The sequence below is a fragment of the Falco rusticolus genome, chromosome 8, assembly GCF_015220075.1.
Source record: "Falco rusticolus isolate bFalRus1 chromosome 8, bFalRus1.pri, whole genome shotgun sequence".
Taxonomy (NCBI): Eukaryota; Metazoa; Chordata; class Aves; order Falconiformes; family Falconidae; genus Falco; species Falco rusticolus.
In genome coordinates this window covers 3,926,749-3,948,657 of record NC_051194.1, presented here as the reverse complement: position 1 = coordinate 3,948,657, position 21,909 = coordinate 3,926,749, and the positions used below count along the sequence as shown (strand labels likewise).

General features: G+C 37.6%; 1 protein-coding gene across 11 annotated transcripts in view; it reads left to right on the top strand.

Annotated features, from left to right (window-relative positions):
• Positions 1-21,909, top strand: part of LOC119152130 (core histone macro-H2A.1) — a 47,234-nt gene that overhangs the window by 8,997 nt on the left and 16,328 nt on the right. For 8 of the 11 annotated variants that reach the window (XR_005105685.1, XR_005105687.1, XR_005105686.1 and 5 more), the window contains 3 exons: positions 13,350-13,456; positions 14,976-15,173; positions 17,721-17,831. Coding sequence is in view for 5 of the 11 variants with exons in the window: in XM_037396919.1 (XP_037252816.1) it covers positions 13,350-13,456; positions 14,976-15,173; positions 17,721-17,831 (416 nt within the window). In the remaining 6 variants the exon portion in view is untranslated. Of the gene's footprint in view, positions 1-4,404; positions 4,505-13,349; positions 13,457-14,975; positions 15,174-17,720; positions 17,832-21,909 lie in introns of those variants that run through there. The other 3 variants (XM_037396918.1, XM_037396915.1, XM_037396920.1) reach the window with 2 other exon arrangements.

Here is a 21,909-nt window from a genome sequence, read left to right as displayed (position 1 = left end):
CCCATAGGCAGTCAGAAGGATTCCTGCTAACATCAATGCACATGGACTGGGCCTATGGTGTTGCAGTCCTTCCTGCTCCAATTTTGTGCCTGGTGGCTTTGTTTGGGTTGTAATTGTCTGTTAAGCATATACATTCCTTTTAAAATGGAGAGCTGCTCAGTGTTTACACTGGGCTGAGATTGCTTACAGCATTGTTTAAACATTTTTGTTTAATTTACAGATTATTTTTGAGACTACATATGCTGTTTGCAATTTGTTTGGTTGAGTCTGTATAAATGCACACTGTGTTCATCTGCCCTGGATCAGCATAGCTTATTTGCTTACATTTGTAGTCCTTTTGCATCACATCAGAATAAGAACACCTTAAATAATTATCCTCACAGTACCTTCTTGGAGGATGAAAGTGTTATTTTTCCTCCATTTAGAAAGAAGCTTCAAAGGAAGAAAATGCTTTGCCCAAAGACATACACAAGTAGGCATGCAAGTAAAGATCTTTACATAGAAGTTCTCAAATGAGACTCAAAACGTTGCAAGTTTACCCCACAAACATTACAAAAGTAGCCTTCTAACAGAATATTAACCCCAACTATAATATCATCAACATATGAGCTTTTCACAATATTGGTTTGCTTAAAACAAAATACACTTTAAAAAATGGATAAGAATTAACCACCAATTTAATCACATCATGAAGCCAGACTGACTTATAAGCATATACCTATAGGCTAGAGGCCTAGCAAAAATCACAAGTGCTAGATGGATTAGCGTTTGGGGACAAATTCTATTAGCATGAGTAAGGAAAAGCCTGAATTAGATCTCATTTCTCATAGCAGTGTTTCTTTGTACAGTGCATCTGCTTATGTCAATGTTCTGGTTGCAGCAGGTTCATGTGTTTCAAGGGACAGTAGTCTTTAAGCTATAATGGTGTGCTCAGCCTCTGAGGAAGAGATACAGTTCATTCTTTCTTTGAATTAAGCACTAAGTAGCAAAGCCTGTGGTTTAACTTTGCTGGGAGTATTTAAAACCGAAGTGACCTGACTCTTAAGACAATTTTAGATACACCTTATAATGATATTGAAGAACAGAAATAGGCTGATATTTTTTTTTCTGCAAAGTTTCTTCTTCTCGTAAAGACGAAGACTGGTAACATTTGAAAATAATTAATAGTGTGCTTATTTTTAAGGTATTCATATTAAATTATTGAATTTTCTCAGCCTTCAAATATCCTTTTTTTTTTTTCTTCACTTGTTCGCGTTCATAGTTTTCTTTATTTGGGCCTTTTCTTTAAAAGAATGCTTTTAAACTTCATAGATGGCCTTAAAAAATTAACATTTCCTTCAGCCAGGTTCCTGCTTACAGCAATAACAACTCAAATAAAATGCTTCTTAGGGTGAAGGGTGCTTTGAATGCTGCCCTTTTAAAGAAACAGAACAATACAGGTGAGCTTAAGGCACTGCTAATGAGCAGCACATGTTATTGGTTAACTGTTTGATTTAAAGTGTTTACTGAGGCAGTGATGGTTAAGGCAGCTAAGAATAGGCTGGGGAAATAAAGGTGTTTCTTTAACTGCTGTGCATCCTGGGAAACTGTCTGAGGAGGTTAACAACAAAAAAAACCTAAAAACCCCAAAGTTGCACATGTGGCTTCTTTAGGGGAAAAAAAAAAAGGAGGGGGGAAGGAGAGCTAAGGGCAAAAGTACCTTACTTTTCTCTCCCTTTAAATGTTTTTAAGCTGGTGTGAGAATTTTTTTTTCTTCTTTCTCCTCTGAAAGCAAAGTAGATAGTCCTAGTATCCTGTATCTCAGAGTTTTGTTACATTCTTACACATAGATACATCTCAAAAGCCTAGATACTCTTTTCTTTCCTTACGGAGTTAGTAACAGTTATATATTTTATGACTGTTTCAGTCTGGTGGGGTTTTTTTCCCCCTTTTCTTTCTGTAAGTGTTTCACACTTTATATAGTGTAATTTTTCAGCCTTTAATGCTCAGTATGTTTTCTGAACTTCAGGTCATTCATCTTTTTCAGTATAATTCAGAAACATTCCCTTGAAATGGGGTGCTTGGAGATTTTTGGTTTGTGTTCTTTTTACCTCTTGGCAGTTATTGCTTCACAAAACCAGAGAAATCCTGACTTCTCTCCAGGAGAGTTTTTAAAGATGCTCATGTCAGCACATGATCTGAGACTAAATCAAAGCATTTCAAAATAAAAGCAGGAACGTGACATAATAGGAAGGAGACCATGGGAAGTGGCATGCTAATAAATTGGCTAAATCAAAAAAGCAATCCTGTGCATCCAGGAAGGAGTGGAGAAGCACAGAATATCAAAAGCAGTTGTAGGAAAGAACTTCAGAAAAGACTGGGGGGGAGGGGGGGGGGGGGAAGTGACAGAGACGTGACCTAATAGAACCTACTAAGGTTTGAAAATTAGTTCATGTGTGTGCAGAATATGGCACTGACTTTAATCCTTTAGAAGATGAAGTGCTAAATTTTGCTGGCCTTTGCTAAAGTTTACCTCTGATGTAAATCTGAAAATTAGTTCGTAATATGTTCAGATCTGGGGTTTTGGTTTGGTTCAATTTGATATTTGAACTTCCAATGTTTCCAGCTGTTCAGAACTGGAGTTCTGTTCTGGATCCATCTGTAGTTATGACTTTATCCATTTTGTACTTTGAAGGTAACCTTTGAAGCTGTTACCATGTATGTACAGCTACTCATCAGAAAGTAAAAATACACGTTCTGTAATTTCTTGTAGTCTATGGGCCCATTTGTAATTTAAGCCCTTCTTCATTCTGCCCGACAAAGTGCTTTTTCAAACTACATTTATTTGTATTAGCATGTTTATACACGGCACAGCTCCACTAGCAAGGACATGCACTGTTTTAGCACACAGGAGTTAGTCTGGCTGCTTCAGTTGCTGAGAACTAAAAACTGCATCTTTTTGGGTTGCTTTTCAGTCTCTTGTCTTCTGACAGCTTCTTGTACAGGGACTGGCTGGCGTGCATCTTCCCTGTGTTGTCTGTTATAGTAACTTTAAAAATAATAATAAAACTGCTATATTATTAGATGTACCGTTTGTCTTCTGGTCTTCAGCTAATGAAGTGTTTTTCCTTATCTTACATTTCAATATACTTGGCACATAAACAGGTTGCACAGTGAGTATTCTTCTGTTACCTGTTCACTAAAGGTTCTTGTTATCTACAAGTAATGCTACAAAAGAACTCACTAGCACACCCAGTGTATGCAGTTCGGTTTCTTAAGCATACTACCTTCTTATTCTTTTCTGGTTTTCATCTAAGGAAATAGTATGTAATGTCCACTGTAAATAGGATGTAAGTTCATGGGTGAGTGTGCAGAAAGTACCTTTGAGTTTTACCAATACTGAAGCAAGTGTATATACTTCTTTCTCTGCTCTGGAGGAATAGTATGGATGCTGAAGAACCATAATGCATGGTTCTTCTTTCTTTTCTGCCCTTGCAGTAGCAGTTCATGCAGTGCTGTCTGTCTTGCAGGGAACAGTCAGAATATTTGATTAACTTCTGCTTATGCCACAGAATTAATTTTAAGCATTATCAACAGCTTTAAGTTGACAAGAAGTTCAGTGTTAGTAATTCCTTTTGTCATCTTCCCTTTTTGTGGCACTTGTTTTACAATGGTTTATTGCCTATTTATCTTCCCTAACGTGTACTTCATAAAACTGCAATCCACTGCAAAGTAGTGTATCATTATCCATTTCTGTAAAAAATAAAATACTAGGTTAGTCAAGAGGATGGCCACTGTCTTCATCTGGGGCATTGCAGCCACTCAGGTGAAGTTGTATGGTTTGTATTTGTCAGAACTGGTCCAGCCATACATGTGATCAGATATATTCCCTTAAGATGTGTATAGCTTGCACAGTTACAATATAGTCCAAACTTTCTTACTAGCTGAAAAAGATTCCTTTGCCCTTAAAAAATAGAGATCTCTTGAGCATATTTAAAGGCAGCAAGAACTAGGCCTGCAAGTGATTTCTGTTCCCCCTGCCCCCCATCGTTTTCTCTACGCTGTAAATAATTTTCAATTGCCAAAATGTCATAGCAAATGAGGAGAAGGAGAAGTTTATAAAACAGCAGGAGAACAGGAATACAGAAGAAATGAGACTTTGATTTATATTTGTTCTGTACATACTGAAGTAAGGTAGGAGAAAATGTTAAATGTCTGTTTTCTCCATTAGATTTTTATTTCTCAACTGGATTTTTATTGCCCATTGTGTACTGTTGATCATGTATTTTGTTAAAATGTAAAATGAGCACCTTTTGAATCCCAGGGTTAGAATGGCTTCTGAGGCATTCTGGTGCTTACCTGAGTTTTTGTTTTCAGGCTTTCTGATGTCACCAGAATCCCTTAATGGAGGTTCATGTGCTGGAGCTCAGTTCGTTGCATTTTCATCTTGATTAATTTTCGATGTGGAAAACTTTCTTAAGCCAGCTGCTGATTGGCTGCAAATTGAAAGTCCTTCCTGAATGCAGTAAGTTTAACTGCTCACTTCAGATGCTCACTTTCCGATGTGCAAGCTGATCAACTTGAACTGCTGTTCACCTCTTGTGTTCTGCTTGCTGCTGAAAATTTTTACAGGGTCACAGAGGAAAACAATGATTTGCCCTGTTTGTCAAAGTAGATGTACTGCTGAACTTCTGCTTGGAAGCAGAGGGGAGCTCAGAGGTCCACAGTAAAAAAGCATTAGGTTAAAAGCAGATTCAAGTTCCAGGCGTTCGGAGGCTACCATAAATAACAGTCCTTAGGGAGTAATGAAATTTAAGAACAAAATTAATTGATAGTATCTCTTTGATACTGTTGAAATGTGCATTCGCTACCAAGATACATTTCTTCTATTTAAACAGACAGCTTTAGAAACACTAATCCCTATTATGGTGTTGTGCCACAAATTGTGTCCCAAAAGAGGTTTAAAATAAATTAGCATCTTGTAGAACCTGTGCCTTACTTGAGCAAGCATGAACCTACCTCTTCAGATCCAGTGTGGTTTTAGTATGGATTAATGTTGGACCTAAAATACAGCAGGGTTGTTTATGGCAATAGTCTCACAAGCAGAGACCTTTTGAACATGTCAGCATAGCAAAGCTCCTTTGTAACATTTCTCTTTTACGTGAGACTTGTGTCACGCTCTGAAGAGAAGTGATTGTCACAATGTAGAATCATTATGCTTGTGAGAAGTGCCTCTTTAGGTATAAAACTTTGCATTGTTACTAACTGAGTGACCAACTTTCTGAACTTACAAATGTATGAATCGGTCTGCTTCAAATATATATAACTGAAGAGATTTCATGACTGATAAGCCCTTCCTTGGCCCCAAGAATTGCAAACACTTCGGTGTGTGCCTATTTTACTTTGTAGTCCCATAAACTTCAGTGGGTCTCTTGAGTTACAAAAGCTAAGTTGATACAAAATTACTTACCTGGTTATGGTTCTAATGTATTCTCCAAGCTACAGAGATCAGGTTTGATGAAAAACAATAAACGCCAAAGCATTTTCTCTTGATAAAAGCCCTAACGGTGCATACTGGTATGTCAACATAGGCATTTCAGAGGGGTAAATGTGCATCAGAATTTGCATTGTGACGTGTCTCGTATTGCGATAACGCAAAAAATGCTGGGCTGGGTTGGTTTGTTTTTTACATCACGTCACTGAATTATTTTCTCCCTTGAAAATATTAAATTTTAGTTATATTTTAATATCCTTAGATCTAGAACTAAATACTTTTTATTCTGGTAACAGGCATTAGATCTATTTATTTGGCTAAGTTGCAACAAAGTAATGGCTTCTACTATAAATTGCTGCTCAATTTAATATTGGTATCACCCTTTGTTTTGAAGAATGGAGTTTAAGTGTAAAACAAAAATTTGGCTGATTTTGCCACACTTTTTTTCTACCCTTATCTTTGTCTTAGCTTGTGTCTCTTCTTGAGAAGAACAAAAGAACCTAGAAAGCTTAAGCCTTTTCTTCTTTGGCCCTTTATTCTTGGGACTGATAGTTGTAGCACAAATTGGTAAAAAGCTGGAAGATATCCTACCTTTCTAGAGTCACATGCAGTTTCTTTCCTCAGATTGTCTCAGACTTTAGAAGTTCTTACATCAAGTATTGTAAGCATGACTCTTCCCCTTTTCTTTTCTCTGTAAGGATTATTTAAGAATGCCTCAGTTCAGATCATGCTATATGTTTGGTCTTCAGTCTTTTTTCCACAGTACATTTATCCATGAATTTTTTTTTAGGGATGAAAATCCATGTCCATTCTTAGGAGCAGTTGGATGAAATACTCCGTTCTCAATATAAAACCTCATTGGGGAAAAATAAACGTAGGGAGTATACAGTAAACAGTGAAATAACAATATTGTTAAAACAAACAGGAGGTACTTGTCCTCCAAACTGCAAAAATGTCTGTAATGTTGTGAGCCTTGTTATTGCAAGATGTTGTGGATACCAGAAAAGAATACCAAACCATCATGAATAGTTTCAGAAAACAATTAACACATCCATAGAAATAAAATCCATCGGGAGACTTAAACACAAAGATGGCATTTCTAGGTTGGGAAACCGCTAGTTGTACATGGATGAAATCAGAGGGCATGTGCTGGGAACAGCATTTCAAGTTTGCCTGTTCCTTTAATCCTCCTGAGCACCTGCTCTTGGGCAGTGGCTGGGGACTGGGTGTCAGGCTAGAGGTATTTTTTACTCTGATGAAGTTATAACTTGTCCATACATCCACCTACCACAGAACATCCAAAGTAATGGATTTTATCTGCTTTGTTCTCAAGACACGGATTATAAAAAAAAAAAAAAAAAAAAAAGGCATTGAACGTGCTGTATAGTCACTCCTATACTGCTTCTGTGAAGTAATGGGGAAAAATATTTATAAGTATTTTTCTTATAAATAATAACAGTTGTATTTGTCTACAGATACTTGTATTTATTATGGTTTCCATTGCTATCTTGATACAAAAAGACTTGATGTGGGGGGAAGACTGAGACAACAGCAATTTAATGAGTCGTAGTATTTTCAGTAATAAACATTGAATCCCACTTTCCTCACTGCAGAGGCAGTATCTAATAAAACCATTATCACCATCTGCCAGATCACGTTGAAATGAGTTACAGTATAAAAATGAGAGCACAGCATACATGGGTTGCATCAGCTTTGGCCATTGTTTAGTAAAGCCTTTGAGACTGACTTGTATGTCTTGCTTCTCTTTGTAGGGGTGTGGGTGCGCATGCCCTTGATACACATACCCATTTCCTCTTTCATGCCCAGGGTTTGGAGTCACTTCAGTAAAGTCCAAAATGACAATATTAAATCCTCTCCTCTTTTGCTTTTGTTAATCACGTTATTAATGTTCACTGAGTTTCAGCAGATGATTGGTATCTGCCACTTCTTTAATGTTTGGAAATGCAAGTTCCTAACATGTGCCTGCAATGGTTAAAGACTAAGCTAGGACCAAGTCTTAAGACATGAGTAGTCTCCTGTACTTTGTAACAGCCAGACCAAAGTGTAGATGCTGCACTTGATCAAGTAACGTCTGGCAGCAGTTATATTAACCATGTTTGAGTGCGTTTCTGAAACATATGTAAACTGTTAGGAGTAACAGCGAAGTGTAAACTGCTAGGTAGAGGAAGCTCCACTGAAAAAGAAAAAAAAGTTAATTTGAGTTATATCAGGATTCTTGAAGTCAGTGGAGAAGAAATAGGCTATCTCTTTTTAACTTAGTACTCAGGGTGTGACTGTCATAATAGATAACATTTGAGATGACATTCACTTTCTGGTTTCCCTGAAAAGTGGACATTCATACTTTTTATAGATCAATAGTAAACCAAGAAAATTTTCAAAAATAGGACATTAAATAACACTGGATCTCTTACAAAAACAATAATGGATGGTATTAAAGTGTAGAGAAGAGCTGAAAAGAAGTGTGAATCAGATCAGAAGGCTCTAAGTGGAAGTGGCTTTTGTGGCCTGAACTTGAGTTTTATGTAAACAGCAGTCTATCATCTGCCTCCCAGAAATGGAAAACTTACAATAACTTGGCAAAGTTAACAGTTTCTTCTTTAAGGGTCCTAGTTTTGATACAGCTCAGACACTAAGGACTGAAAGGTTTGGGGTTTTTTTATCACATCCTAAGAGAACGATTGCCCTGCTGAGAGTTGAGGTTTCATCAAGGCTTGCTCAAAGCAGTAAAATTTCTTGAATTGATTTTCACTGCATCAAATTTCCATGACTTTGAACCAGGGCTGAGAACTGTTTTATTGGAATGCATGAGAGGGAAAGTGTTGTTAAATGACTCTACCTTCGTTCTTGCAACTGCAGATTCCGGAGGGATTGGGTGGAATACACAGAGAAGAATGCAGGAAACTCTTAGCAGTCTTGGTTGATTTGGGCTGATTGAGTTAAAACCTTCTGGAATCATGTGAAATTATTCTGAAGTCAATAAAATGCTGATGGAAGGATGATTAATTTAAAGTACAATAAACAGACTCCTTGTCATGTAGTTGGCTTTGTAGCAAATACATGTTTTCTCGGTGGAATTGTATCAATATTCATTTTTTCTTTGATTTCTGGATATTGTTTTCAATTTTCTTCTGAGGAGAGGCTTCAAAATTTTTTAGAACCCCTGACTTGTTCCTGTTGAAACTTGTGTGTTCACAAATTGGCCTCGTGTCAATACATCACCTGTTAGTTGTTAAGAGTTTAATTTTCAAAGCTATGATTTCATCTCCCTGAAGAGAAGGTGGACAAAGGGATTCAATGCAACAGCAGTGTTTTAGCTTGAAATGTAAACCAAAAAAAAGAAAAAAACATTTTGGGGATGAACTCAGACCAGATTGAATTGAGTATTTACATTTTGAAAGTATTATGGCCCGGAATGCACAATAAGCTAAAGGCCTTGTCATTTAGGCTTTAAAGGAGTTTTATTCAGTAATGACCAGTAATATTTTGTTTCAAAATTAGGACAAATGAACTAGAGCATTCTCCAGGAGTGGGAGAAGAATGCACTTGCTTTTGTTTCCATCCAGATCTGCAGTTGCTACCGTACCTGCTTTGTTTTGGTCTAGTAGTAACTTGTTTCTTTTAACCTTCTGTTGAGTTCTTGTTCCAAAATTTGCAAGTTGTCTGAAATAGCAGAGTAAGGGTATTCAAGGCAGAGCAGTACCACTGTGAAACCAGGAAAGGCAGATAATGAAATTGGGGACTTAGTAGGAGGACCAAGAGGTGCCCAGAGATCAGTTTCTGCAAGCAGAGGATGAGGAACTCGCCCTGAAAACTTGCTTCACGATGAGGTTTCTGCGGAGACTTGTAACACTTTTTGGTTGTTTTTGAGTAGGAAATGCCTTGAGAACAGCTTTTCCTGTGGTCTTATCTCAGGCTTAAGTACAAAGATATACAACCTGTTTTCTTTTCTCCTTTAAAAATATTTAACTGAACTTCTAAAAACCTCACCAGAAGGAAAGCGGTTTTGGTTCAAGTGCTGAGAACAGGCTTAGACCAGTTTTCATTACTCGTATCCATTTGCCTGGTTATAAATATTACAAAAGATTTTTTCAATCAATATAAATGAGAACTACCTTTCAGTTAAATTTTAAGAGAAGATTGCTTAACTTCTAGGACTTTCCCTTCCCACTTTAACCTCCTGCTTTTAATGATGACTGAAAAGAAGAATAACATTAATCAAAACTGTTTGTTGAATCAAATTGATGTGTTCATGTTATAGTCAGATTTCTAAGGCATCTGTCACTTTTCTTGCTACATAACAGCTGTCCAATCATGAATATATCACATGCTGACATGGCATTCCTACTTAATTTTTTTCTTTCTTAATTGTGTACTTCTCACAGCTTTTTCACTGGATTGTTTTGTATCTGCAGTTGAAGCAATATAGGTTGTTTTGCTTTTTTGGTTTGGAATTATTCAAAAGCACAGAAAAAGTAATTGTGTAAATATAAAGAGTATCTCTTCATATTAACCTAAGATTTCAACATGTAGTAGTTGAAGAATTATACCTTAAAATTCTTATAGTATTGCATAACTTGTGTATTTTCCTCATTTTTTAAAAAAAAACAGAGATTTTAGTGTTCAGTACTTCTGTAAAGTGTCTCAGCTGCCTGTTGCCTGAGTAGTGGTGGTGTAATTATTCTCTAGGGGGGAAATGCCTTGAGTAAATATATGAAAGGAATGGAATAGACATTATGCAACTTACATCCTTTCTGTGAGGCCTCATTTTTGTAAAATGTTCTCGTTTTGGTCTTCTGGCTGGATAAATACAAGCTGAGTGAATCCTGATGTCATGGAAGCTCTTAACACTTTCCTTTGCCTGAACACTAAGAAGCAAAGCTTTCTCTCTTGACCCTGTTCAGTTGCAGGAGTTGATTTTTTGAATGTCTGTTTTTTCCCCACTGTTGCATGACTACCTTTAATGAAACAGAACGTTTCAATGACTCAAACCTTTGAACCTGGTAGAATGGCACTTCCAAAGATGGGTCTGACCTAAGAATTCAGATCCAGTCTCAATTTTAAATACCTTTTTCCATCTACTGCTTTTCCTAGCTCCACACCTAAATCCAAAGCGATTATTCCAGAGATTTGAGTCAGCCCCCTTACAGAGCGTGCTAGATTTTCATCTAATTTGAAATTGGTTTAAAACATGGATGAAACACCATTCAAATCTTTAGAATTAAAGCAGCATAAAACAGATGTGAAAGTGAAGCTGCCTGCAAGCGAATTCCAGGCAGGTAGTTGGGATCCCATCCAGATCCAGAAAGTCTTCATTTCTAGCACTTGTAAGTGCTCTGATCTTTTGGGTTTGGATTAGGTTTGTTTCTGTCAGTGCTAAATCAAAAACTTGTTGCCTCTGTTGGCTTCAGCTTGAATACCTCCTAATCTTCTGTTTTCAAACAGGGGGGAATTCCTCCTCCGACCAGACGTGTGTGCAAGCTGAGTGTTGCTGTTCTCTGTGCTGCGGGTCACTCTGCACGCACAAGCAATACTGGATAATTATTGGAGAACTGAGGAGAAGGCTAGAAGAAAAATTCCACCCTCCATGCCCTCCTCCTTTCTCCCTCTCCCCAAGCTCCTCTTTTGTGGTCCTCGAGGCCAGTGCAAAGCGTTCTGTTCCTGAAAAGGAAGTGGGGTACCTCAACTTCCCTAAAGGACCATTAGAAAACTGTAATTTCGAAATGAGTTTCCTGTCCAAGGAAGAGGGCTTAGCACTTACAAGAACAGTTCTCCACTGTACGAGGCAGACATTTTAGTTTTATGAGGAACAAATAAAACATTCCTCTGTGCTTTACAGGCATAACACTTTCTTAGACTCTTTAGTTACAAAATGACCTGTCTGCATAGTTATGCTGATCAGTTGCAGAGAGTAACACGGCCCAACTGTTTTGCGCTGCCTGATGCAGTAAAGAAGCGGAGGTGGGGGAAGCAGAGGCAAACCAAAAAGTAGTCTGCTGTTTGCTGCAAATCCTTCCCATGCTTATCAGCTGGTAATAAAGCCTGAGATACAAACAAAACAATTCCTGATCTAGAGAGGTAGAGATGCTGGCCTTATTACGGTGACACAGAATCTCTCTGAGGTTAGCGGGGATGCACAGGGTGTAACCAAGAGCACAGCTTGTCCGTTGGAAGGTGATACAGGTCTTCTGTCACAACAGGCGGCTGTATGCGGTACTGAATGCAAGCCAAACCTCACGTGTCTGAGCTGTGGCTTTTCAGAAGTATGTGAAAAGGATTATGCCAGCTTAATTCAGTTCTTTGGAGGTGTGGAAAGCATAGTCAAGTTGACCTTACCCTGCTAATCCTGCTTTAAAAATAAATTAAAGCAATTGTTGTCAGCATGAAATGTTGAGTTACTTTTGGGGGCTTAAACTTAATGTTCTATCTTGCCCTACAATAAAGTTAATTGTGTATTTTGAAGAACACAAAAATAGTGAAAACCTATCAAAATCCTCAATGAAGTTTAACTATAGAACATCCAGAAGCAGCTGTAAGTTTTCCAGTAGGTGTCATAACTAGCTTATTATGGGCCTTACAATGAAAAAATAATTGGAGAATCATGTTAAATTCAGTCTAATGAAAGGCCGTAGTCTGTGCTATATAGTATTACTTAAGATTTACTATGTGTTATGGTAAAGGTATGTGGTCATGTGGGCTTTGATTTTAGTCTTTTCCATTTCCAAATTAACATCTTAATTCAGTTCTATTTGCCTCTAAAGCAAACTTATGGGAGAGCTTTCGTGGTATAGTCTGTTATTAAATCTGAAATCAATCTCATACCCTATTCTAATGTTACATTTTAATATATTAACATAGAATAGATGTGAAAAAGACGTTTTAATGTTCTTTTTTCTCCAAACATTACCGGGTTTGTAGAAGCAAATCTACCAAAAGCAAAACACAGTCTATACAGAGGGAGGCAAAAGGTTATGTATAATAGAGACAGCAGTAGCACATAATTGCAAAGTCAAATAAATATGTTACGTTGTTTTTTTAATTGTTCCCCAGACTTTCTTGTAATTAATTGCATTCTTTGCCTAAGGCTTCTTGAGTTGAAGACAGGTAAGTTAGCAGGTAACGCTCTAGCCTTTTACTTTGTAGACCCTTGCAGGGGAGCAAGTTAATCTTTCCTTATTCCAACAAAAGCCATCAAATGCACAGCTGTTAAATGGATTTTGTCAGGACTGGAAATTTCTTCTAAGGAGATAATTTACTGGGAGCAAACAAACATGATTCATCAATTACTTTCTCTAGACAAAAACTTCTCAGAGGAAAAAAAAAAATCATTAAGTAAGTGTAGCAGCAGAGTGTGTATTCTTAATGTTCTAGCTTGAATGTGTGCTTACATGCTTCCATAACATTAAAAATGAGAAACTGAGAATAGCATCTTTTCCAGTAATAAAAAAGTAGAAGCACTGCAAGCCAGAACTTACATTTATGACAGGTTTGAGGGGGAAAAAAAGAGCATTTGTACACCTAATACTCTGTCCCTGATAGGAGAGGGATCCTAGGAGGTGAAGTGACAGTAGCCTTGAGAAGAACACTGAAAAATCAAGAATCTAGGGGAACTTCTTTAAAAGGACAAAAAAGTAAATGAAGTTTAGACCACAGGACTTCAAGTATGCATTTGTCCTTCAATGAGCAGACATATCAAAAGAAAATTATAATTTTAGAGTTAGATGTCTGTTGAGGGTATTGAACAGCAGTTAGGAATAACACGATGTAATTCAGGTATCTTTTTGCATGGATGTTAAATAACACATTGGTTTTTCTTAATGATCACAATGTAATTAAAAGAGGCTTACTTTCTCCCCAGCGGAAATTCTTGAATTGGCTGGAAATGCAGCAAGGGACAACAAGAAGGGTCGAGTCACTCCTAGACACATCCTGTTGGCTGTAGCAAATGATGAAGAATTAAATCAGGTAAGACAGAACTCCGCCGTGTGAGGGCCAGGATTTCCTTTAGGGCTTTTTAAATTGTCTTTCCATATAGCTGAACTGTAACTCAAGACCTCTGCTTATTGAGTAGCCCACCAGGAAACTGCTCATTCGCTCACTAACACGCTGCCTGTGTAACTAACTACAGCACTCAGCTTAATTATGTATTTCAGGACTCTTAAAACATGTGAAAATGCAATGGATATGTAATATGACATTTGCTTGTGCTATTACAACCACTTCTGTTAGAGTGGGATATTGTCATAAATTCTACAGAGACGTGGAGAAAATCTTGCAGATGCTTTTTTTTTTTTTGTTGGCTTTTGTTTTCCCCCTTTATGCAGCTTAAGACTCAGTGGGACCTATCCTGCTCCTGTCATTGTTACAAAGTCTGTCATTGTTACCACAGAATTAAGAGTTCTGGAACTCTTGAAAGTCTGTGTCCTTTGCAGATTTCAAGATACCTTTAACTTAGCCACAGAAAATTTGGGTGTTATTATTGCAGTGTTGTGGTGTTAGCCAGAGGCAGTGGCCAGGATTAATGCACCTTTGTGTGAGGTGCTGGACAAACACACCTTTTTCTGAACCTATGTGTCATGATGGGGCAGGGAAAAAAGTATCCCCAAATCAACTTACTTCTGACTTTGTCTGAAATTTGATAATAGTTTCCATTCATCATCCTTTTGTAAGCTTGGAGCATCACTGAACTGTGGTTGGGGAGCAGTAAACATGAATCAGAAGGTGGGAGTACGTGAGGGACTTTGATACTCACCTTTTGTATCCTCCCAAATAGGGAATTAGTCCCAGTTAGATGTATAAAAAAATGGGTTAAAGTGGTTTTAAATACAGAACATGATATATTTCACCTCTGCTTTTAAAGGCTTGAATGATCTGCACACTTTTGAATATTGATCTGCTTTTCTTCAACTACATAAAGATTTTTTTGAAGAAAGACTTCCAGGTATAGAGATTTGTATAAATGTTACCCTCCATTTAAAGTTTCTTTTTCTAAGGAAAAAAAAATATCTGTTTTAAAAACATACTTTCAAGAAAATTCAGCAGTTGGGACATATATTGGGTTCACCACAGCGTGGTACCCACTGCAGTCCCATGCCATGGACTTGGGGTCCCATCTCTCTCACACAGGCTGCCCTGCAAAGCCCTCACGTCTGGGGCTGGGGCTGTCCTGTTTTCAGGCAGCTGGGTAACAGTCCTCATTGCATGGCTTCACAGAAAGAGATCTGGTGCGAGCCCAAGAGATACTGACAGTAACAAGCATATGTGCAAGAAGAATACATATTCCCTTTATAGTTAAAATCTAATACGTGAGCATTTCATACGTTTCATGTCTCTCTTCTTCAAAGATAATGTGTTAAGAAACATACAAGAACCCATTAAAACTCAAGGCAATGTACAAAATTTGCATTAAACGCCACTTTCTATTTATTGATGAGTAAATGCTGGGATTTGGCATCTACAACTTTTTTTTTTTTTTTTTTACTAGCTATTGAAAGGGGTCACCATAGCCAGTGGTGGAGTGTTACCCAATATTCACCCAGAGCTGTTGGCAAAGAAGCGGGGATCAAAAGGAAAACTGGAAGCCATCATCACTCCACCTCCAGCAAAGAAGGCAAAGTCTCCGTCACAGAAAAAAACTGTATCAAAGAAAACTGGCAGCAAGAAAGGGGCAAGGAAATCCAAGGTAGAGTAATCTGTTTAAAAATTTAAACCCAGACAAGCTTGCTAGTAGTAGCTGCAGGGAGCATCGCTCAGTAGGATAGGCTTGTTATTATAATCTGTGTGGTAGTAACAACAGTGATTTCGGTAGCAGTGTAAGCAGGTGCTGAAGGGGGAGTACTGCCCCCTCCCTAGTGCTGCTGGAAGGGTGAGAACCCTTGGAAGTAGCACAGGTTTGCTGGACAGGCAGGCAAGCTGTAAACACTGCTCTGTATGAAACCGTCGTTAGGTGGGCACAGGCTGGAGACACCAAGAGACAGAAGAGAGTGTATGGGGCTACACTAGCCATGCCCTGCTGGCGGGCAAAGGAGATCTTATGTAGCAGCTATAGGTGTAGCTCTGCTGTGACTGTGCACACAGGTGCCTGCATTGGGCTAGGCAGAGTAAACTTGCTTGGACTTTGTTCGAGTATTGATATGTGTCTGCAAAAAACAGGGAATCTGGGTATTTTTTTCAAAAGTCAAGTCACGCTAAAGCAACATTTGCAATTTTAGATATTGAAGAAAACCAGCCTAAGTCACTTGCGCTGTAATAGTGTCCTCAGCATCAGCATGTCAGAGTCCTCTTTTCAGGTGTTGTGTTTTTCTGCTGTTTGTTGGGTTTTTAATGGGCTTTGTTGATCTGATGAAATCCAAGAAGTGTGAAATACTCCTTCTGAAGTAGGATGCAATTCTGCTAGATCAGGTAGCTGAGTATCTTGCAGCATCAGAGAAACCATATTGTGGGTACACAGTTTCTTTGGCTGAGCTAAAGACCCACAAATGTCCTCTCTGTTGTTAGTATGCTATAAATGAGACTCTTCCGTGTTTAGACTTGATTTTTTTTAATTCCTCATGATTAAAATTCATTCAAAAAACTGTGGAGGTGAGGAGAAGAATAAGAGGACCAAAATGAGCTTTTTCTTATGCTAGGAAACCAAGAGTAACATCTTTTTTTAAGCTAAGGAGATCATTCCTATATTCCTTTTTTTCATTTCAGTTTGTAGGAGTAGGGAAGCTTTCTTGTGTGTGCCTGTGTAACCAAGGATCTTTTTTTTTCCCTTCAAAAAAAACTGCTGTCAAGCAATGGGTTATGAAAGTAGGAAGAAAAGTACATGAATTTTACATGAAATTGACAATGCATGTGAAAAGTCGCCTTCCGGGCCAAACAAAGCTTCTGTATCACCCTGTGTGTCTTTGTTATTGTCTACTTGTTCACTTTTCTGATTGTTTCCCTTTTTTGGTTTTTGAACTGAGTTTGAGTTTAGCTTGCTTTCTTAGAACACCTAGTAGCTGGCATTTCGAGTGCAGTGCTTCTAATAACCATGCACTAATAATTTCTCTAAATCTGGAATTTTTTTCCCCTACTTGATTACAAAAGCAGGAAGTCTGTTGTGGGGTTCTGTTTTTCTTCCACACAATAAACTGTATTGTCTGCTTACTATATTGGTATTTGGCTAACAGTAAACTCCTGGGGAATTGAAATAGGACCCATGAAAATCTAATTTTCAAAACATTTGTGTAAAGTAAAGCATGGTTACAGCTTCTAGGAGCACCAATATACCTTTGCTTCAGAGTCATTTTAGTTCCTCGGCCACAGATTTAGTTTATATACTTTGGAAAAGGAAAATAGGAGAACAGTGGCTTGTTTAATATTCCAGGTGTGCTTTTAAGCTTCAGCATAGATATTGCTGAGGCACCAAGTATTTGTATAAAATCATTAGTTGTAATTTTATCGAAAATATCACACTATTTTTGGCACCAATTGAGTTTATAACCACAGCAGTCAATTCACTGTCTTCATGAAACATCCTTTTCAAAATGTTCCTAATTCTCATTTTTATTCAGTAAATCAATTAATTCCTGAAACCTATTATTTTACTTCAGTGAATACAGTTGAAAATAGGAATGGTGGTTAGGGGGAACTCCTCTACCCCTGCAGTTTTACTGGAGATAAAGGAAGGTGATGATTTAACAAGACAGAGAAAATTGTTCAGCCCATTTCCTAGTACTAGGTAGGTAGAAGGTAGATGTATTCTGACACTGGCTCTAAGGACCGCCACGTTTCAAAGCAGTATTTCTAAAAATAAGTTTGTGAAATCTGGGAGCACCTCCCTTCACAAAGAGATAAAATTTTCACTGTGACAAGTAGGTTTTTACTTTAGAATGAGTCTGCCCACACATATAAATAGATACATTAACTTTTTCCACACAAGCCGTTAGAAAGCTGTTAAAAGTTTGGAGCTGTTTATATGTCTTCCTGCAACATTTAAGACAACTGCCATCTGAACTGTGCACTGTCGTAGTCAAGAAAAGGCTTATGTAGATACGCAGACGTTGAGGTAATTTTTCCTATTGATTCCTTCAGCTGTAATCAGTCACTTTAGTTAGACTAAAGGATAAAATCCAAACACCAGTGTTTGTACTGGCATTTTATTGCCTGGTAAGCATTTATGGCATGTCATATATCTGAAGTGTTATTAAACTGTTTTTCTCTCAGTCTTGAGTTAACTAATTAACTATATTTTTGGAAGAAGAAGCAGGGAGAAGTGAGCAAATCAGCCAGTGCTGACAGTACAACAGAGGGAACTCCTGCAGATGGTTTCACAGTCCTGTCCACCAAAAGTCTGTTTCTTGGGCAGAAGGTATGCTCCTGCATTTTTATAAATTTATACCTGTTTTTCAGTGCTGTTTAGGGAATCCCCCCTCCCACCACCACCCTTTCCCTAAAACGTCTGGGTACAATGGACGTTTCCCCACTGAGCTCTTGAGGAGGTGTGTGATGCTAGTTTTTGAACAAAGAAATTCTCTCAAACAGCTTTTAGAACATTTTTAAAAATACATTAATGAGTCTTTATATGGAAAGCCTGTGTGCTTGTAATCCATCTTGCCTTATTCATAAACAGTATAATTGTTACAGCTAAGCTTCTGCCAAGGATAAGATTATTCTAAGAATAAAACATCTTTTTTCCAATGGGCAGCCCACTTCGTTGCTGATGTAAATGATTTACAGGTTTTTATCAAAACCTATTTCAGACATTTGTTCATAATAGTGGTTTTATGTTTTGTTCTGCTTTGTTATTTACAAAAGTTAATGCTGTGTAATAATGAATGATGCTTTTATGAAAAGCTAGAAGTCAACAATCCTTTTTTTCCCTGCGAATGTGCTTTGGGACATGGGGTGGTTTAATACAAATACATGTCTGCTTAAAGAGAGGATCCATTTAAAGAAACAATTCATTGAATTAATTTGGTCTTTAATCTTGAAACCTGCCTTTAGTTCATGATACAAAATTTTGTTAAGTAAAACTGCATCTTTCTTCTATCATTCAGTAATCAGATCATTGTGTTGTAAGTCATAAAAGATGAGCCATTGTCCATTGTGGGATATATCTCCTCTGACTCATTTTTATTTCATACTGAGGTTGTTCTCCATTTATCCTGCCACAGTTTGTTTGCTAAGTTTAACATGCATGACAGTAACGTTATTTCTTGCAAGTGTTCTGATTTTCCACGTTTAATTTTACAGCTAGTTAGATTGCTGGTTTGATAGGTTTTGTTATTTGACTAGTACTAGGGGGTAGTGGTTTTGAACATATTTTTAAAAACATTTTGGTGAGTAAATCAGAACCCAAAATTTGTAAACTACATTACTTTTTCAAGAAAGCAAGTAACGTCAGGCTTTTGGTCCTGATTTTGAACTCCTTTTAGCTACCATAGGAAAGCCATAATAAGACCTAGCATTGTGTTCCAGCAAGATTGACCCAGCAAATCAATGGAGCTTTGCTGTTGGGCTCAGTGGAAAAGAATTGTGAATTCCAGGACTGCTTTAAGCTGTGGTGAGCAAAGCCAGTGTCTCTTGTAGAGCTTTTCAGTGAGTACCTTGTACTGGGAAAGGGACTTGCTGGCTTTCTCATTCATGTAGAGCGTAGCCCCCTGAAAAAGTTACTTTCTACACAAAATGCCACTTGTCCATCCTCCTGCTTGTTCATTGTCAGTTAGCCCTGCATGAGGGGGGGCAGGTGTTAGCCTGTATTTGTAACACAGTATGCATATCAATTAAAAGAAAAATGAAACCCCATTTGTCGCCTGTGAGGGAACGCTCCAAACAGATTATCTTCTGAGAGGCAGAGAATGCATAGGTGCTGTTGAGATGTATCTACCACAGATTATATTTTTCTTTTGTTTCCCTGTGAGAACTGTCTTCAGAGGCAGTAAATGGTTAGTGTAAAAAATCTTGAGAAAAGTAGGCTATGTCTAGAAGATACAAGGATTTCCTGTATCCTATTATGTGTGAGTTAAAAATGAAATTCTTACCTTGTTTGAGCTGATAAATAATGTATTTGTTCTGATTTTACCCCCAAAATAGCACATTTGCACCAACCTAAATTCTTTTAAGACTGAAAATGTGGAAAGCTTAAAATGCAAAAAACCTTTGCACTGTAGTGATAAAAGAGATGTTATTTAGCATTAAAAAATAAAACCAAAAAATTATGCTGGTTTACTCCTAGAAATATTTTCAGACCATTTCCCCAAAATTATTTTCAAAACATGGATTTTCAAAATTATCTAAATAACTTCCTTGTGATAAAAAAAGGCAAAGATAAAACTTTCAGTCAGGGAATCGGTGGGAGTTGAATGCTTTCTCTCTCCTAAACTTGAGGTGTGTTTTGCATGGGCCAGGAGGCCCCTGGGTGTGACAGGATGTCTGCTGCTACACGCAGGTTTAGCAGACTGCGATCTCATTGATGGTGGTGGTTGTTAATCATCAAAGTGACACATGGAAGTCTCAAACAATTACCTATAAAAACTCTAGTGACTTTGAATTAGTTAAATGCTTCTGCTTAGCCATTTCTACATGCAATTGCTGTTTAAAAAGATAATACTGATCCAAGTTTAAGTCTGATACTTAACAGAAAAAAAAAATTGGTTTTGTTACAGTTGTCTTAAATTAGTCCCACATGGTATTTATAAACGTAATGAACTAAGAATTTTCTTCAATGGCAGTTCTGCACAGTAGTGTTGTAGTTTGATTCCTTAGACTTGTGCATGTTGCTTTTTTTCAAAGTGTGTGAGGGCAGAAGGTGTTGGCCTCTTTGGAGGAGGACTTGCTTCTATTCAGCATAGCCTCACTCTCCCTAAACAGCATTTTGAGGGAAGGAGAAATCTGCTGGTCTCCTGTGGAGGGAGGACATGGTGTTTAGGTGGTTCAGCTGGAGGCCTGGAAGCCATGGCTCCTGGCTTCTGGTTTTGGCTGATCCAGAGATGTAAATCTCCTTTCTCTGTTGCCTTCCACATTTGTGAAATGGAGATACAGTTATCCTCTTTACCCGGATGGTAGGAAAGCTCAATATGTTAAAACATTTTGAGCCTTTCCATTTGAAAAGCAAAAATACTTGTATTGATCACAGTTATTTGATTTTTTCTTGAATTTGCACATACAGAGTTTCAGTGTACTTTCATGTTCTGTGTGTCCTGAATAAACTACAGTGCAAACACAGAAACCCGAAACTGAAAAACCCAAACAATCAGTATCTTTTGAACCTCCTGTGACATCCTTGAACACCTTTACAGCACGCCTCTTTGGTCTGCAAAACCACTATCTGCTAGACTGGGAAATAATTTGCGAGATGCAGAGAGGGAAGAAAATAATGCAGTTCTTAGTATCACATCATTCCTAAGTGTTTAATGGGAAAAATCTTTTTCTTGTCTCCATGTTTGCAGAAGGGAAAGGGAAGGCTTTTATTTGCAAGGGCACTCTTCATCCTTTTAAAATCCCCAGCTTTAATTGCTGGAAAGACAAATGAGAATGTTGCAAACCTGGGTATCGTTCAGTTTTTAAAAAGTACTATTACTGCATTAAATCTTTAGATAACTGCTGACATTCAGCTAGAAATTCTTAGAGGTCAGGAAATGGCAAAGAACCCTTCAATTATTCCTGTAGAAGTGTATTAGTGCTGCACTAATTAAGTATTAAAATCTAGTTAATATGTAAATGATTTCACATCCTACAAGTGACATCCCAATGGAAACGTGGTATTTTGCACATTAACTAGTTTGTTTTTCCTGAGACAATTATGGAGTAGAGGCAGAGCTGTAAGACCTCAAGCCTAAGCATTAGGGTTTGGACGTTCAGAGAGACCTCAGCTTGTTGTCTGCAACAGGCGTCTTCAGTTTTCTGTACCAAACTCATACCAGAAAAAGTTCCAAGACTTTAAAGGTAATTTTTTCTGAAATAAGAAATGCAAAGCTTGGCTCAGACAATACTCATGGATGTACTAAGTGCCATCTGCATTTTATCTAGACTAACATTTAATTTAAATGTTACCTAAAGTACGTCCACTCTTTGTTGCACATGTATATGCAAGTTGTGCCTATTTTTTTTTTTTTAAAGTGGCCCTTTAGGGGATCACTTCTTCTAATACATGCTTCATACTATTGGCTAGTAAAGTTGAGCAAATACTCATTGGAGAATTTAATTCTACAGGGAAACTTCTGATTTTTTTAAAGTTGTTTTTGGCAATCAGATAGCTAACAGTGCATTGAACAGTAAACACAAAATTTAGCAAAATAATACTTAGCTGCCAATACATGCTATCAGTGATGGGCAGCTTTTTAAGAATTTTGTTGTTGCTTTTAAATTGAAACTGTAATTACAAGCTGGTTGCTATGTAAATCCCATATATGAGTAGGCGCAGAGATAGATTAAAGGTCTGATCCCAA